The sequence below is a fragment of the Nesoenas mayeri genome, assembly GCF_963082525.1.
Source record: "Nesoenas mayeri genome assembly, chromosome: 3".
Lineage (NCBI taxonomy): Eukaryota > Metazoa > Chordata > Aves > Columbiformes > Columbidae > Nesoenas > Nesoenas mayeri.
In genome coordinates this window covers 49332816-49350776 of record NC_137544.1, presented here as the reverse complement: position 1 = coordinate 49350776, position 17961 = coordinate 49332816, and the positions used below count along the sequence as shown (strand labels likewise).

The window sequence follows — 17961 nt, the reverse complement described above, 5'->3', positions numbered from 1 at the left end:
CTCCTTTGACCTGCTGGTTATGCTTCGTTTGATGCAGCCCAAGGTACGATTCCCTTTCTGGGCTGCAAGTGCACATTGTGGGCTCATGTCCAATCTCTTGTCTACTAGTACCCTCAAGTCCTCCTCCAAAGGGCTGTTCTCAATCCCTTCATCCCCCAGACTGTGTTGATACAAGGGGTTGCCCCAGCCCAGGTGCAGGACCTCGCACTTGGCCTTGTTGAACCTAATGAAGTTCACATGGGTCCACTTCTTGAGCTTGTCCAGGTCCCTCTGGGTGGCATCTCATCCCTCAGGCATTTCAACTGCACCACTCTGCTTGGTGTTTTCTGCATAGTTGCACTTGATCTCCATAGTTGCACAATGACACTGTCTGTGTCATTAATGAAGATATTAAAAAGTACTGGTCTCACTATGGACCACTGAATGACACCACTTGTCACCAGTATCCATCCAGACATTTCTTCCTTCAGATCTTGGTCCTGAATCTCATAGCCTTGGGTTGCACAGCTTTTTCTTCTCTATTGTTGTAGTACTTTGTCTCACAAGCTTGAGTGGCCTTACCTGCTCAGCTACAGCACTTCTGAATCAGGCAGAGTTTTTTGGGGGTTAACTTCTTTATAGTAATTATATGACATCTGTACAGCATTTATGGGCCCAATGCTGTGCCTACAGTTGTGCAAAAGTTAACAGATCACCAAAACATTTTATTTTACCCTTTACTGACTGCCTCCTTGATTTATGATATCTTCAGTCAGATAGGAGTGGGGGAGTAAGGGAAAAAGAAGGAATCTGTTCCCAGAATGAAGTCTGATAAGCCAATTTCTGTTTAAGATTTAAGAATGAAGCCTGACGGGCCAATGGTGCTACAAAACCTGGCCCACAGGCAGCTGAGGGATGGGAAGCTGATCCCTTGGCTGGAATGGTGCACATAGGTATAATTATACCCTGACTTTGTCCCAAAACCTTGCGAGGGTTACTGTGTTGTCTTTTTGAGATTGTAGTCATAAAATTAAGTCAGCTGTGGGCAATATATTCAGCTCACTTGCATATACACACTGCAAGCCTTGTTACCAGGGCCTCACAAAGCATCTCTTGAAAAAGGAATACAAGATGCTCTTTGTAAATAAAAGTTCATGAGTCTGAGGAATGAAGTCATTTTCCAAAATCGCAGTGAGCTATATTCTTTTTCACGAGTCGATGAGAAGCTGAGAGGTGGGCTTGAGGGAAAAGGTCTGAATGAAGCATGTTAGAGACACCACTTAGCCTTATAGCCCATGGCACAGCCAGGCTGTCTCCCTCCTCCTCTTCCCACCCCAGCCTCCCCTCCCCCATGCCAAAAGAAAAGGTTGGTCTAGCATTTTTTTTAAATAAATTTGGCACCTTTCTGCCTTCCACTGAATAAACTGGAGATGTTAAAAAATAAACAGTCACAAGAGTCAATGCTTCGTGTGGAGCGGTCAGATGGAGTTGGGGGGTGGCGTGGGGGCTGGGGGGAGGAAAGTGTGACCTCACTTTCTGAACAGCAAAGTTTGAGTGGGAGGGTCTCAACATGAAAGGTAAAAAAGGGAACGATGTGAACATGTGAAGGAAGCCAGAGCACCGAGCAGAGCGTCAGTCTGTATCCTGACAGGGGGAGATAAGGTGGCTGGGGAGCCAGCGGTGCTTTCCTGGAATACAATCTCTGTTTGACACTCTCTGCTTAAGCACTGCCCATCTGTATGTTATTGAGCTGGAGCCTCTGGGGAAAAATAGGAGCCACAGCCACAGAGAGTGAACAAGGGAGGCAGCAAAAGCATTTTTCTTCCCTTCTTTTACTTTTTTTTTACTTTTTTTTTTTAACTTTTTTTTTCCTCATTTAAATCAGGATCTGGTTAGACGTCCTTGAAGTGCCACATCTGGAATCTGAATGCTGAAAGAAAGTTAAAATAACTGAGGCACCACTAAGCCAAGGGGGGCTGATTGCAGAAGAGGGTAAACAATTACTGAGCCGCTAGAAGACCACTGCTGGATGTAAGGGGAGGAAATGGCTTTGATCTCCGCCTGGCCCCTCGTTTCTCCTATATTATTCTTTTTGAGATGCTTCTCCTCCAGCACAGCCTCGAGTGGGGGAGGCGTTTTTCAGTTTGACATTGAAGGTAGCTCAGCGGTCAGCGTGCAAGAAGCCACTGTTATCAGAGGGCAGCAGCAGGCAGTAGCTACTGGAAGTTGGGTGCCTTTTGCTGAGGTACGGTAACTCCCTTCTCTCTCTAGTGTCTGCGCTTTTCTGCTTTCATCTGTCTGTGTTGAAGCTCCCATCTGGTTAACGTTAGTTTAATCATTTGATGCTTAAAGCGATACCGGAGGATTTTTTTTGCCGGGGGTCTGAGATGTTGCATTTTGGGACTGGAGAGATACAGTTCAGACTTCAAAATGTACACATGCCCTGCCTGCTGTGAGCAGACAGCTGCTGTACTTTGCAGTGAGGCTGGCTTAGCACGTCTCTGACTTCCCTGCCAACATAACTAAACAGGCCTGTCCAAACAGACCTATTTTGCAAGGGTTAATTGTCACAACACTTTTCTGCTTGCCTTATTGTAGTTCCTGCAATTGTAATTCACTTAAACTTCCAGAAAGAGGCTGTCTTTTGGTGGCAAACTCTGTACTGTAGTATTTTGTGCATTTGTCTCTGAATGTCACAATCTAAAGTTCCTTTTTGCAATGAGAGCAGCGATAATAAATCAAATGCATGTGGGAAACTGCCTGCAGAGAAAACACCTGCAGAGATTTTAAGACTTCCAAAAGGTATGAGGTTGGGATTAGTGACAAATGAAATTAGAGAGGTCTGAGAAGAAATTTGATGGTGGAAAATTTCCCTGCAACCCTTGTGTTTTGAGATTGGTTGATACTCCTCATTCTAGCAAGGCTGCACTGGGAATAGTGTACTGAAAAATACAGCTTGAGAAAACAATAAATTACTCAAGCATACACTGGGAGAGGGGGACAATAATGTCTCATGCGTGGGAGATGCAAAGTAGGAGGCAAATTGAGTTACATAAGGTCATGGGAAGGGAAAGAGTAGTTCTTCTGGCGTAACATCTAAAAATGAAGAGAGATTAACACAGCATGTCACTGTGACAATATCAAGATAGCAATCTCTGATATTGCAAGGCTAATTTCCCCCCTATGCTCCAATTGCCAGAACTAACAGCCATGGAAATGAGTGCAAAAGCCCTTCAGACAGACAGGGTTACCATGGGTCTGGGCAGAGCTCATCCCACCACTGCAGCAGGTCCAAGCAGCTGGGCAGCCTTGGGAAATGCCTGCCCACCCTGCCGGGGTTGCAGCATGAAATATGACCTGTGTGAGAAAACTTGAGGCTAAATCCTGCTCTGCTCAGCACAGGGGCTCTCGGGAGCCATCCCAGGCTTGGAAGGGCTCCATGTTGTGGGATGTACAGCTCTTCTCCCCTGGCCTGGGATCAGCCTTTGGAAGCTGCATTGCCACCTGTTGCTTACAGCATGGAAAGTCCCTCAATGAAATGTGTGATTTAAGAGCTGGATGGGTTTTGTAGCTGCCTTTCACAGGATAATGGCCATAAGTGATTATTAGCCTTTCTGGATATGATTGTGTAGTATGGTTTTCCCAAAGACACTGTTCTCATTGCTTCACTTTAATATGGTAGACTTCACCTTGGAAAAGTGATGCCGAAGAATGAAACTTTAGCCTCCTCTACCCATTTCAGTCCTCCCTAAAGGTTAATTTGTACAGTCCAATATAATAGACTCACTAACTGGTGTTTGCTCCAGCAGTTTACTTCAGCCCTGGCAATGGCAGCATTTAGACTCTGGATCCCATGTTACAAATGAACGATGCTGGCTGTTCTCATCACACCAAGGCCCTTGGCTGCCAGATGTTATGGTTTCATAAGGAAGGAGACAGGATTTAAGGCCCCTTTGCTAGCTGCAGGTTTACCTTACTATTGCATTTCAGGCCCCAACTCTATGGCAATTTTCAAGGAGGCCCAGAGGACACTCTTTCAGGATAGAGCTGATGGCTGTGTAACAGTGAGAATCTACTTACCTATTGATCCATGTACATAGTTGGTAACAAGAGCTGAGGAACCATCTCTAAGCCCAGAGTTTGATGTTGGGGACAGAAAGTGATTGTCTGGTAGTCTCTCAGCCAAGGAAGGAACATTTTCTTTGGTCCTCAGAGAGCTTCCCCCTCGCACAGCCCACCTCCCCTCCCTCAGCCCTGGGAACAGGGTTTATCCCAGCAGGTTTGAATTAGCCTCTTTCAAAGCCCGAGTTCTTAACCCGCAGCTCACAGTGAACCACAGAGTAAACTCCCTTACACAGTGTGGTTTGATTCAGCTCCTTCATCTAAATATTGACTCAGGCCTATAGCTCTCCCAAGCAGACAGAAGCTGTTAGTCACGTTGAATAGTGCCAAATTATACAAAGGGGGCAGATTTACAAGGCAGAGTTACAGAGCCAGGGATGGGGCTTTGTGGTGGACTGTGGTGCCAGTCAATCTCGACATGAAATATGTTGCTGTAAAGCAGGAGCACAGATCAGGGCAGACAGAAATCATGATGTATCAGCATGTGGGGCAGGTGCTGCTCAGGATTTACCTCACACGTGATTCTGCCCTACACAACATCTTCAGAAATGTGCAAGGTCTGAAACAGTGCTGGTGGAGGTTTCCAAACTGTAACTGGTGGAATGCTCTTAAATCTTGGTAAGAGTTTGATATTATGAACCTATGGAAGAATAGGAGGTCCCAATTAACGTAAATACATATTAGTGAATATTTCTCAGTTTTCCACTCCTCTTCCTTTCCCATTTTTGGCGATCCTAAACTCAGAGAAATTGTGAAAAGTGGTTTAAAATTTCAGAATTAATGTTCATGTGGAGCTTTTCTGTGCCTTGGATTTGAATGAAACACTCTTGACAGTGGAGAGGACTAACTACATTTTCGGTGCTATACTAATATACTATACCCACTCGCAGAGCAGATCACTGGTTTGAATAAGACTTCAGCAACATCTAGTAGCTTCTTGCCCTGATTGTTAATCAATATGTGATCCAGTACACTTAAATTAGGCACATAAACTGTTCCTAAACTTTTTCAAACCAATTCAGGCACTGTGTTCAAATACAAAAACAAATTCCTCATACTGTAATGGAGACACCAGGTTTTTTAGACCTCTAATTCCTAGCTGTCTTCCCTGGAGGCTCTCAAAGGAGCCTTTTCTTCTGTAAAGTCTATGTTGGATATTCTCTTCAGGAGAGCTTTATTAATTAGCTAAACACTGGGGCACAAAATGTAGATGTTTAAAATAACGGACTAAATTCCACCCAATGAAATGTAATGTTACCTGCAAAATGAGCACTGGTAGTGACTGTCATGGAATAACGTATCTAGGTCTCTGCCTCTGTTTCAAGAGGAATGCTTATAAGTTGACAAAAAATATTCAGAAAAGTATCGTAACACTATTATGTATTACAGTATTAGGAATTGAAAGCTGGCTGAGAGATTCCACCAACCAATCTGATTAGCTTAGAGGGAGGTTAAGGAAAAACTTTGAACTTACTGAGTAAGCACATACACAGGCAAACAAAAAAATAATTATAGGCTTGCTAGTCTAACAAAAGAAGGTCTCATCATATGCCACAACTGGAAACTGAATGTGACCCAGTTCAGATGATAAGTTAGTTAAAAATTTTAATTTTGAAGATAATTAAACATCAGGGACTTCATCTGGTTGTGTTGGATTGTCTGTGAAGAGGTAGATTAATATGAAAAGCACTCTCAAGTACTCGGTTGTTTGCGTGCTATTTTGAATGATTAAGTTCCTTGGCTCACAAAGACAATAAGGGGATGTGTGGGATATGTTACATTGCCGAATCCTGGTGTGTGTGGAGAGACAATAAGAAAGAAAGTGAGCACAAAGCGCTGGATCAATCTCACCAGCATAACCCAGCTGCAGTTGGTGGCATTAATTCAGGGACTGATTTTTCCAAATAAGGATAGATTAAAATATTTTGCAAGGAAGATTCATCAGAGATGGAAGCAAAGGATTTAAAACTGACAGACATATCAAATGAAAGCAAATGAGTGAGTGGGAAACATCAGAATTCTTTGGTTTGGGGTTCCACTGTTTGGACACAGCAGAAAGGAAGAGGGTGGTGAGACACAGTTTTGTCGAGGCTCAGAGTTAAAACTGAAAACCAGAAGTAACTTCTGAGCACAGTTATATTCCACTGTCAAACAGTCAACTTTAAAATAAGAAGCGGGTCATACATTACCATTTGGGCCTGAAACCTGCCACTGTCAACATTTGTGTTTGTAAAATCCACCGACATGATGGTTTTATTCTATGGGTGTAGAATTTGTTTCCCAGTAGGATGAAAGTTCCTTACAGAGACCAAGGTGAGAATAAACAATGGTACAAGACTTCAAATACTAGAGAGGGTGGCAAGTGATGACCTGTGATTCACACTGTGCAGTCACTCACTTAAATGCAAAATTAATGTAAGGTGACATCCAGAAAAAGACTCATTTCATTCTGATGTAAATGACTACATGAGGTCAACAAAACAGCAAAGAGAGCCCAACATAGGAGACAAGTGTGGGAAGGATTAGTGGAAGAAAGGGAAGACACATATTTGGTGGAGACACTTGCCAAGCAAGGAAAGATAATTTCAAATGTTCTCTATGGAAAGAAGAAGTGAGGCAAATAGTGCAGCAAATAGTGCAAGGAAGGAAGCAAACTAAAGCAGGAAGAAGACAAATGAGAGGGAAAAAAAAAAAATAGAGCAAGAATGAGATAATCGAGAGCCTTAAATGTAATGAAAAAGATGAAGTAGTTGGGACAGGGCAGGAAGCCAATTCCCAAAGTGAAAGAAGGCATGATGTTATTGGACAGATGGAAGAGGAAAACTGTTTCCAGCATCAGTGTTTTTGGCTCAGGGAAAAGGCAGAGAGGCAAAAGAAGTCCTTTAAAGGAAATTATTATCATAGTCAATGCAAAATTAACCATTTAATGTAAGAGAAAAAAGGAGGCAGAAATCATCTGTTGAAGCTTGACTGTTGAAAAGACATGTTTAACAATCGTTTTTCTAACCTGAGTTCTACCAGCAGCTGCTGATCTGAATTTTCAATAGCAAGAAACAGTTTTTGAGGTGCTTTCTTTCTGGTTCTCTAAAGCAATAAGCATTAATTAGCACGGGACCTGTGACAAATTCACCTCTCTAAAACAGCTCACAATAAATTTATAAAACGAGAGTAATCGTAAGTCCCAACCACTTGTTAACAAAGAGTCAAACTATCAGCAAATTGCCTTCACCCCTTTCCTCATGGAGGCTGGAACAGAAAGTCCTACAGAATGTTCAGAAAAACCACAATTTGATCCTTACTTGCGGCATTAATCTGTTCAAAACAAACTTGTATTAAAAGAAGAAGCAGAAGACCTAATCCTGAGGTGTGAGCCAAAAAAGGTTTTAGCTTGGCAGAAACCTTTATATTCTTTTAAGCTAATGCATCTACCTTTAAAACAGCAGATCTTTAAATGAATTCATTTCATTTGAGGTTATGTTAGGTTAATTCCCATAATGGGCAATTTGGATTTCTAACTGCTGAGTTTTTTTCATACAACGAGGTTGTGTTCTGAGAAACGTCTATTAGTGGAGAGGAAGTTTTACTCAGATGTTTGTGATTCCAGCTTAAGTTTCTCATCAAAACTTTAATGAAAATCAGCTGTTTGGAGTAGAGTCTCCAGACCCCAAACCTTTTAAATCATAGGAAGGTGAAACAAATGGAAACACAGTACAGAACAGATGGATAATGGAAAATGTTCTCCATTTCAAGAAGGTGCATAAAGCACCCACTAGAACAATGCAATTTAAAATCCACTGCAGTGAGTTCCCATGAAGTTTTGGGCGAGTACCAGCAAAGTGCCCCAAAGCTTATTCAGGGCTGTGAAAACAAATAAAAGGCACTTCATGCCCCCTCTTATTCATGACATGGGAAGCAAGGAAGGAATTAAAAGTCTAGTTTTTCCAGGGAGCTTGAGAAGCAATAAAAGAATTGGTTTCTGAAGGAGAACTTGTGCTGATTTAAACTGATAACAAGAGTGTTCAAGAACTGTGTAAAATGGGTCTAGTTTCTGAGTAATATATAACCAGTCAATGAAAATTTACAAATTGCTTCTGGACTTAGATTTCAAACACTAAAATATAGACACCCTTGTTTTTATATTTCAGTTGGTCTTCTTGAACATTTGTATCTGATCCCAGTTCATTTTCAGACACCGCCATGAGCTTGGGATGTTTAAATTATGCATCCTAATGCAAAATTCAATAAATGTTGAATAGTACTGTATAAAAAGCTGTTAGAGCTCCACAGTTTTTGAAATCCAATTCTTTCTCATTAAATGATCTCAAAGAGATTTCCTTAACTATCACTTAGGATCCATACAGTGTGCATTTGGCAATGCAAACAGAGATTGACTAAAAACCAATAAATACAATCTGGCTTTGTCATTCCTGATTAGCTGTATTGTGTAATTCTTTAGATGGTTATTTTCTTAAAATAAATACTTCAGGAATACTAGAACTCCTTTTTTTCTTTTAAGACAAACCACCAAGAAAAAATGCTAAAACCCCAGCATTTAAGAGTTACTGAGACACAAAATATGAGCCAAATAATAATACTGGATAGTGAAAAATACTTTAGAAATGTCTCTTCCAAGTTTACAAGACCATAAGAAGAACTAAAATGTAATTTTTTAAGTTATGACATATGGAAGCTAGGGAGCATGGGAAGAACTGGCGCACTTGAATGTTAATTTGACACATAATTTAACAATTACTAACTAAAAAAACTCTACCTTTATGAAGAACTGCCAATAAAACAACCATTTTAGCTGAAACTGCAAGGCTCAGAATCAGTGTTTGACTCTGTCTTTTAAACAAAAAGGAATAAAAATTAACTCCAACCTTTCACCATTGGCTTCAGGTGAAAGAAAAAGCACACAGAACCAGTAACTGTACTGGATCATTTCTGGGCTGTGTTGTACCCTATTACCACCTTAAAATGCATCCTGTTACTGTTGTATGAAAGGCCTTCTAAGCAGTAAGAGATGAGCAGCCTTCTTTTCTGCCAAGGCTAATGCGAGGCCCACATGTCCTAGGGTTTTGCACTGTGGTTTTCCAACATGGAGCCTGGATGACAGCCCATGGGGAGCCACAGAGAGCCTGCCATTCACGACTCCTTTGTGTTGTGCTCCCGCCTCCTGGCTCCAGGGACCCTTCTTCAAAAGCAGTCCAGAGAAAATATGCCTCAGCATCCAAAAAAAGAAAAAAAAAAAAAAAAAGTTAAAGTCCTACATACCGAGGTGCCGCAGCAAAGCTAATACAGCCTGGTCCACTGAGGGCTGGCAACATCTCCAGACCCGTACCTGGCTCAGATCCATTCAGGGGGGGAGATAGGCAGGTATTGAAGATCTAGACATGGTTCAAGGTCAGGGGGATTTTGGGTGCCATACTCAGCTTTTTGTAGGTTTGTGATTTTCTGTGGCTCCCCACTTCCCACCAATGGGGAGGATTGTCTGCAGGGGCTCCGTAGCATCACTAAAGCACCAGCTAATTACTTTCAATTCAGCTGGAAGCAGAGGTTTGAGCAAGGGATTTTTGTGAGGCATGAGGAAAGAGATTGGATTTTTTTTTCTCTTGATGCACCTACTCTTCACCCTCTTTGAGGCAACAAGAAACTAATTTATTCATTATCAGACCATGCTTGTGATGAAATAAGCCATGGACATAGAGGTAGTGGGAGATCAGGACAGGTTATACTTTCTCCCAAGCTCTGGGTTTTCCTCTCTCCTTTCAGAGCACAGCCTCTGCCTGCCTCCATGCTGGAGATAAGGCTTATAGTATAAATGTCAAGCTGTTTCCCTTCCCTCACATTTACAAAGCACTGCCACTAGCAAGGGGGAAACTGTGCTGGGAGAACAGCCCAGAAACATGACATCTTCCCATCAGACATCCCCAGCAGCTGCCTGTTTTGTCCACAGTTGGGCCACCCTTAGGATGCAATGAGGAATGAAATCTCTTTCTCTTACCTTTCAAGTTTTTCATACCGTGGTTTATGTTTCATTCTAACAGGCTTTTAAATTGATGCCTTTGCTCTTGGTCAAGTAGATCACTATATGTCCCCATCACAATTCCAACATTTCAAAGAGCTGCAATATCAAATGAGTAAATACTAGAAATCTGGGCTAGAGGGAGTAGGAATTGCAGTAAAAGGGAAGTCAAAGGAAGCTTCAGATTTACCTTCTCAGTTTTATGTGTCCCACAAGCACAGCCATCCCTGCTTTAAAGACCACTTTCATTTTTTATCCCTTGAAAATTTTTTATCTCTATCTGGAAATCTCTCAGGGAGCACTGTAGTTTGTCAACTGATTATGTGCCACTTATCTGAGGGACTCAAGAGGAAAAGGTATGACTCAGAACCCAAATCTCATGCGAATGTTTTGTGGGGACTGGGTGGAGGGTAGTTAATGAGGAAACTATGCACAATTATTTATCCTTTCTCCTGCAAAAATGTTCTCCTTGAATAGAGTTGGCATTTTGTTTGAAAGAGGAAAACCAAATAGCTACCTTTCCAGTTGCAGATTTTCTATTTCTAACAGTGATCATCTATAAAAGTTATTACTTCGTGTCTGTAGTAATAAGTACATTAGAGCGGAGGGTAGTATTAATCTCTAATCCTTAGCCAGCTTGCAGACAGCTAAAATATTTTAGCCCTCCCCCTTTTTGGATAAGAATGCCTTTTAAGCAGAGGCTTTGTCTTTCCCACTGTATATGGAAAAAATGACTATGCACTTCTATGGAGAATGCCTAGCTGAGAAATGTTTATGTTGGATCCAACCCCACCTCTGTTGCTGAATGGCATTTTGTTTTCCACTTGGACTGGGGAAGGGGTAACAGTCTGGAAACGTTTTCAACACAGGAAATTTTTTTAAAATTAAATACAATTACTTAGTCAAGGTACTAGATAATGTTGTTGTTCTGCATACAGCCATCTGGCTTTCAGCTACTCCTTGTTTTTTGGGAGCCACCGTTCCTCTGTCACTGCTACAGCAGAGGCATACACAACTCCACTCAAGGAAAAAAAAACACAGAGTGACAATGGGATGAAGATGTGGGGGGCAATCCTTGTCATTTTTCCCTGTTGTCCACACTCTGCTTTGCTTATTGATTTGGGGATTACCCCAGTGCCATTAACCATATTAACTTTTCCTCCATCTCTTAGCTCTGCTACACAACAGGGAGAAACAGAGATAACTTTTGTTCTATACCTTGCCCACCAGTGGGATTTTACCGAGAACTGGAGCAACTGGTTTAAGTCTTGCTAGTTTTGGTTTTAGCAGTCTCTGAGCTCTTTGTCTAAAACTTGAAGAAGATGGTTTCCATCAGCATAATAATCTGTTCTTTATTATCATCAAAAATAAACTTCTGTTTTGGAAGCTCCTCAGGTGATACATAAATATTCCCAGTTGTCAAGGATAAGAAAACAAATTAAGTTTTCAAATTAGGTTATTATTAAGTTAGGACCTTGACCCACCTCACTTAAGTCAGTCATAACTTTTTCAGTAAATTCTGAGGAAAACTCAACCTCTTTGTATATATAAATGATGGAGCTCCTATAGTGTTAAGTTGTTGCTTAACACAGCAACAGTTGGAAAACCAGACTAAATTCAGTCATCAGATATATCCTTTAGCAGCTGCAGACCGGCCAGCCTCTGTGTGCATGGCTCCAGACCAACCATAGCCTTCTTCTTTGAGGTGGGAGCATCACAAGAGATGCAGACAAAAAGGGACAATATTGAGATCCACACACAGGAGATGACAAAAGGACACTAGTAACAGGAGATAAGGTTTAATTTGTTTTGTCACTCATTGATCAGTTCATTTACTTTAAAAGATTATAGATTCAAAACCAGTGTCACTGCTTTTCTTTATGTTTGAAGTTTCAGATTACCGAGCTTCACAAAAACACACCACTGCAGCCTTAATGGGCATTTCAATCACTTACCTAGAAAACCCCATTATTATACTAATTTGCCCAGATCTGTGGCAAATGCACTCAGTGAGGCTTTAATTTTCATTGAATCTATCTTATCTTAGAATTTAATTTAAAAATATAAGTATGTGCAACAATATTGAGGGTTTTCACTGAATGACTATTTCAGCAAGAAAGAATTTTCTTTAAATTTGCAACCTAAATAACAAAACGGAAAGCTTGTTATTGTGTAATTCACATAATTGCTTCAGTTTGTAATCTCATTAGTTATAATTAGAACTGAGATACCTGTCAGGATAAGTGGATAAAAAAAATTACCAGTATTGTGCCCAAAACTCTTCATCAACTTCTGGTTAATTCCTAATTTACAACATCAGTGGAGCACTGGAAGTAATAAATATTTCACAGTTAACAATGTCAGAAATTTAAGAGAACAATATGGGAATTTAATGTACTACACCAGGGTGCTTATTATAAAACTATCATGAATATTGATTTGAAGACTAAGCTAAAAAATATGTTCCTCTCAGAAATGTTTACAGTTTTAAAAATAAATCTGAAATTGCAAATGGTTAATTTGCATGAGGTTTCTGTCCTTGAAATGGTGAATACTAGAGTGGCTTTTTGTCTGCAGACAGTTCTCCAACAGCTGTAGTGTCCTATTAAATGAGGTAATTAACTGTCTAGCTATGATGTCACACACTGAATTAATTTATCCAGTAATAGTAGAATGTGACCTTTCTAGTTCCGCAGAATTTGATACTGTAGACTAGAGATAATGAAGGCTTATAGAAATTATAAATAGAGCTTGGAGGCCTAAGGGGAAGCTGGTGAGCAAGCTTGTTTGTTTTTAATTCTCTAGGTTTGTGAGGCATCAAAACTCAGACAAATATAGCAAAAATCAATAGAGAAGAAATAAAATTTCACAGCAGATATATGCTTTTGTCTGCATGTTAGGGAGTACCTCACAGTGTAAAGCAAGACTTCTGCCTTTCTCTCCTTAAAATGGCTTTAATGGTAGAGCATGTCTGGCCAACAGGTCAGTTACTAACTTCTAAAAGCCTCAGTCTCCAAGAAAAGACAAAGAACATTCTGAAATGTCCCTTCATAGTGATTTATAGGTTTAAGTATTAAGACATTCTTGAATCTGCTGTTACTCAAGGTCTGGGAACTTGAAATCCATTTATTTCTTCAAATGACAACTTAACATATAGTGAAGTATGACAGCTCTTAGCAAAGGCATCACAAGGACATTTTATTTTTAAAATTAGTTATAGTTTAACACAATGGTTTGAAGAACTCACAGCAACCTCCTCCATAGTCAAGACCTAGTCTAGGAAGATGTATGCAACAAACTAAGAGAAATGAGCAGGGCGGGTTAAAAGGGAAAGTTATCAGCAGAACTAATGGTATTGGTAGCTTCAGCAAGAGCTCCAGCTCTTAATTTTTTTTTCAAGGAGATGAAAATGGATTAGTCATTGTATTTAACAAAAACAAATGCCCTGAAAGATACTTTAAAAAAAAAAAAAACATCTCGTATAGATTTTTCCATATTCATATTTTCTTCCTCATGGATTGAAGAAAACAGATTTTTCCTTAAGTATCTTAAAAGCTCTCCCACAAAGTTAGTTTCAAGTTTTCATGTGAAATTTTAACACTGAAATGTAATTCTTTCTCCTTACCCTCTTTGTCTATGCCTCTTCATGTATCTGGTATGCTTTGGCAGTAAGTCCTCACAGGTCACTGATAAAAGTTGCCCTCAAATACCAGAGTATGGTCTATCCATTAGAAAGGATGGCAAAAAAAGAAAAGGGAAAGACAGGACAATGTCTAGTGGTGCTGTGTAAATATGCAAATGGATTTAAAACATGGCTGTTTAGCTGGAAGCCAAAGAAGATGTTTCAGTACCGGATTAAAAATTCTGGAACTCTTACTTCCAGAAACAGCTTTGTATTCACCACAGACATCTGAAGAAAGCAAATCTCATGTGAGTAGGTTAATTATTCCTGGTGGTTCTGACTAGTTCCCTTAAAAGACGCAAAGCTGTTGACTTGTGTCACTGCTGTGGATTACTTTGGGTACATCTGGGACACTGTAATCTGGGATTACATTGGTTACATCTGGACACAGTCCCAGGCAACCAACTCTAAGTGACGCTGCCACTTAGAAGACGTCCCTTCCAACCTCAATCATTCTGTGATTCTGTGTGACTGTGGTCATTATTTCATTTTACAGATAGAGAAACTGAATGAAAGAGTAAGACTCATGGTCACACAAGAGATGAGCAGAAGCATGAGTTTTGTTGAGACCTAATATCCTTGTGAACATACTTAGGAACAGAGGAGCTCACGCACAGAAAAAAAAAAGAGGTGATGAGTTTCTCATCTGTTCAGTGAAAAGGAATATTTTTCCTTATATTAATTTCAACTAACACAACAAAATTGTTGCTGTGAAGATGTTAGTAGATTAGAGGTGAAGGGTAGGTCACAAAGTGGGTGAGTGACTAGAACCAGGTGCAGGAAAAGTCAAAGTGGAGAAGGAAAAATGGAAAGCAGGACAGGGAGGAAATGAGCATGAGTAGAGAACAAGGCAACAGTGGAAGGGCTGGGGCAGCCAGTGGGGGCAGGTGGAGATCCACAACCCATCAGATGCTCCATTAATAGAAACAGCCAAAGAGAAGGAGAGAGGCCTCCCCCAAGAAGGGCCAATGAATGATCATCTCATCTGGTTGGCATTTACTGTAAGACTCTAAATGACATTCAAGCCTCATTGCCAACAAGAGAGACATATAATATAGACAAGTCTAAAAGGTAACCTATAAACAAAAACTAGAGTGAATGTGTACTATAAATATAAACAGAGGAGCCATGGATTTAATCAATACCTCACTATATATAAATTGACCTATTGGAACATGCTGTATCCAGCAAAGCCTTCCTTGCTACAAGTACCCACCACATTTTGTAACAGTACACATCTCTATCTGTATGATTATTCTTTCTCCCTTAGCAAATCTGTGGGACAGGAGAGCTAGAAGAAATTGATAAGCAAATGATTTGCAATTGCGTAGTTAAAATTGTAAAAAAGTGGCAGGGATATGAATGACAGTTGGGACAATACTGAAGCTGTCATCAAATACTTGTATACAAAGAGCACAAGCACACCTTCTAGAAATATCTCTCTCCTACCTCAAAGAATCAGCAGAAAACAAAGCAGAGAGAATGTAATCAGACAAATTTTACCCCAAGTCATACACTTCACATAGAATCCATTCTTTGTCCACATTGTCTACCAAAGTTAGATCAAATGTAGCTGTAGAGATGGATCCTTTTGGCAGGTTGGAAGAGTAACACAAATCAAAGTGTTTAGATACGGCAATCTGTTATCTCAGCCATTCCAGCTGTTGAGACACAGAGATCACCCTCTCAATCTTCTCCTATAGTAGGTATTATGAGAAAAAATGCAGAGTTTAGCTCTGTATTTCTTAATTACACATTGCTGGTGGTCTTGTGAACAGTCAGCTAGTGTTCGTGTGTTGAACAGATGAGGATAAAAGCTGTGAAGAAGAGGAAAAATGCCAAATAATTTACAAAACAGCAAATGATATTACAAGCACTGTTTTCATGCAGTTATCACTGCAGCCCTACCCTTTCAGGAAACAGGAATCAGGAGTCAGATCACACAGGAGTGTCTGGCAGTGTTTGATGCTGGGTTCAGTGATTTGTTATCTCCTGGTTATGAAGTGTGGCAAGACAGTCTTTCATGGTTAGTTAGGTCAAATAGGAAAGGCAGATTACCTGCTGATGCACACTGCTCGGGTATCTTACATGAGCTGCTGGACCTACGTGAGCTGCTGGACCTGTAAAAGGTACTGTGTCCTGGAAACATAGTTCTAACCTTTGTCAGTTAAATTCATCCCAAAACTTATTTAACAGTTTTTCTCAGCTGTAGTCAATATTTGGTACAAAAGTGTTTCTAGTAAGAGCTGGTGAGATAGCGGGAGAAAGTTCCTTACCCACACCTTCCAGCATGAAGTTCACCTGAGCATCACACACTGTGTGGATGAGCAGAATGTTGGCTGGATAAGATGTGAGATGGGAAAAAATGCTTTTGGCAGTTCATCCAGTGCCAGAAATAGGTTTCCATCTCCATAACTTCAAGGCATGTCTGTGTAGACCATTCAAACTAGAGCATTAATTAATAAATGCCCTCTCAGTTTGGTAAACTGACTCTCTGATAGGCCCAGTACAACTGCCTATGAATTTAGAAAAGGGGGAAATGCATACAAGTTCTCCCATCTCCTGACCCTACAAAATAAGTGTAGTTTTCTAGTGAACATGCAAATCCATCCAGTTCTCTGGGATCAGGGCAGCAACCAGCATGGCTGAGTCAGCACCAGGGTGCTGCAGAACAAATACAGCTATATTCTTTTCCCCCACTTAACCCCTGACCCTCCCATGTACACACACACTTTTGAGACTCCTTGCAGTCATAAGATACTCCTAAATACTACACATGTTGAACGGTCAAGTCAAAATTTAGTCTCCAGCAGATAAGCACTTTTTCCATGGTCACTGAGGTGCCTGGTGGCTGTATAAGAGGCCAAAGGGCCCAGGACTCGAGTGTGTTGCTCACCAGCAGCACATGTCACCACTGAGCTGCAGCTGCACACAATGTATGCTGTACCTCTTTTGGATTTTGTGTTTTGGCAACAAATGGAGAGGGGTTTCTCCTGCAGATCACCAAAGGCAGGAAAGTCAGGACAGTGGAGTGCAATGTTATCATAGCTCTTTTTGTTTGCATAAAGTTTCTTAGCAGATGGAAGAAGAATTAAATCTTTGTGTCTCTGTTTATGAATAACATGTCTTTGACCTCAGGAATTTGAAATGTCTGTTACTTTGCTCCCAGGGAGCAAGAAATGGTCAAATGTCCCTCAGTCTACAATTGGTAGTCTGGATTTTAAAACCCTATGTTTAAAGGTACTGGAAGTTAATAATGTTCTGAGCTGAAAAGCTGATATAGCAGTCATGTTGGTGTCCTCAGTACTTTCTTGCTGAATGGAACACCAGAAGTAGACTCATATGTCTGTCCAAGGCACAGAAGATTGCTGTCTAGTTAATGCTTTCCAAGTATGATAAGCCGTACAGCTTGTGTCTACCCAGAGTGGTTTTAAGCTAGGATGTCCACTTTGTTTACTTACATCCCAGTTTGCCAAAGTAAAAAGTGTGCCTTTTGGAAGGAACCAGGAGGTGTCCTTAGAATGGGGTCATGCTCCTTTCCGTGCTATAACTTAGCTGCATAGTTATTCAGGGAGTTTCACGCAAGTCACCAGCTCTGCAAATTGTCAAAGTCACTTACAGTATCAGAGCTCCTCTTCCCTGCTGTAGCTACAGTGCTTAATTGCAACTTGTGTCAGGAATGAACACGAGAAGACTAACACGACGGCAGGATCAGTTTTGGTCTCTGTAAAATGGGATAAACGTTATCTCACAGGCCTGTGTTAGAACTAAAGCCACTGTTTGCAGTGAGCATCGAGTACTTTGGATGACAATACCAAGTCTTAATACTAATTTCTTACAGATTTCTTTCCTAAATATGTTCTATGCTCTCCATCAAGTTGAAGCAGGACTGAGCTGCTAGCAGCAATAAAATCAATTTCCAGATAGTAAATGTCCAGTGGTATTTCAAAACTCTTCCTAAGAATTATAGCTTTATTAAAGGTCCTACTATATATGTATGCTTTCTGCATCCTGAAGCAGAAAAACCCATTTCAGAGATGGGCTGATAAGATTTTGTTTACAGAATGCACAAGTACTCAGTGGGGAAGGTGGCACCAGTACAGGGTGATATAATACAACTCCCTTGACTGGCTACCTGTAAATATCAGAGGAG

At 40.7% G+C, this 17961-nt stretch overlaps 1 protein-coding gene across 1 annotated transcript in view; it reads left to right on the top strand.

The window, feature by feature from the left end:
• Window positions 1–1475: 1475 nt before the first annotated feature.
• Window positions 1476–17961, top strand: part of LAMA4 (laminin subunit alpha 4) — a gene marked incomplete at its 3' end in the record, with an annotated part of 97440 nt that continues 80954 nt past the window's right edge. Inside the window, exon 1 of the mRNA XM_080342087.1 lies at window positions 1476–2224. Coding sequence (XP_080198213.1) covers window positions 2024–2224 — 201 coding nt within the window. The 5' untranslated portion in view covers window positions 1476–2023. The remainder of the gene's footprint in view (window positions 2225–17961) is intronic.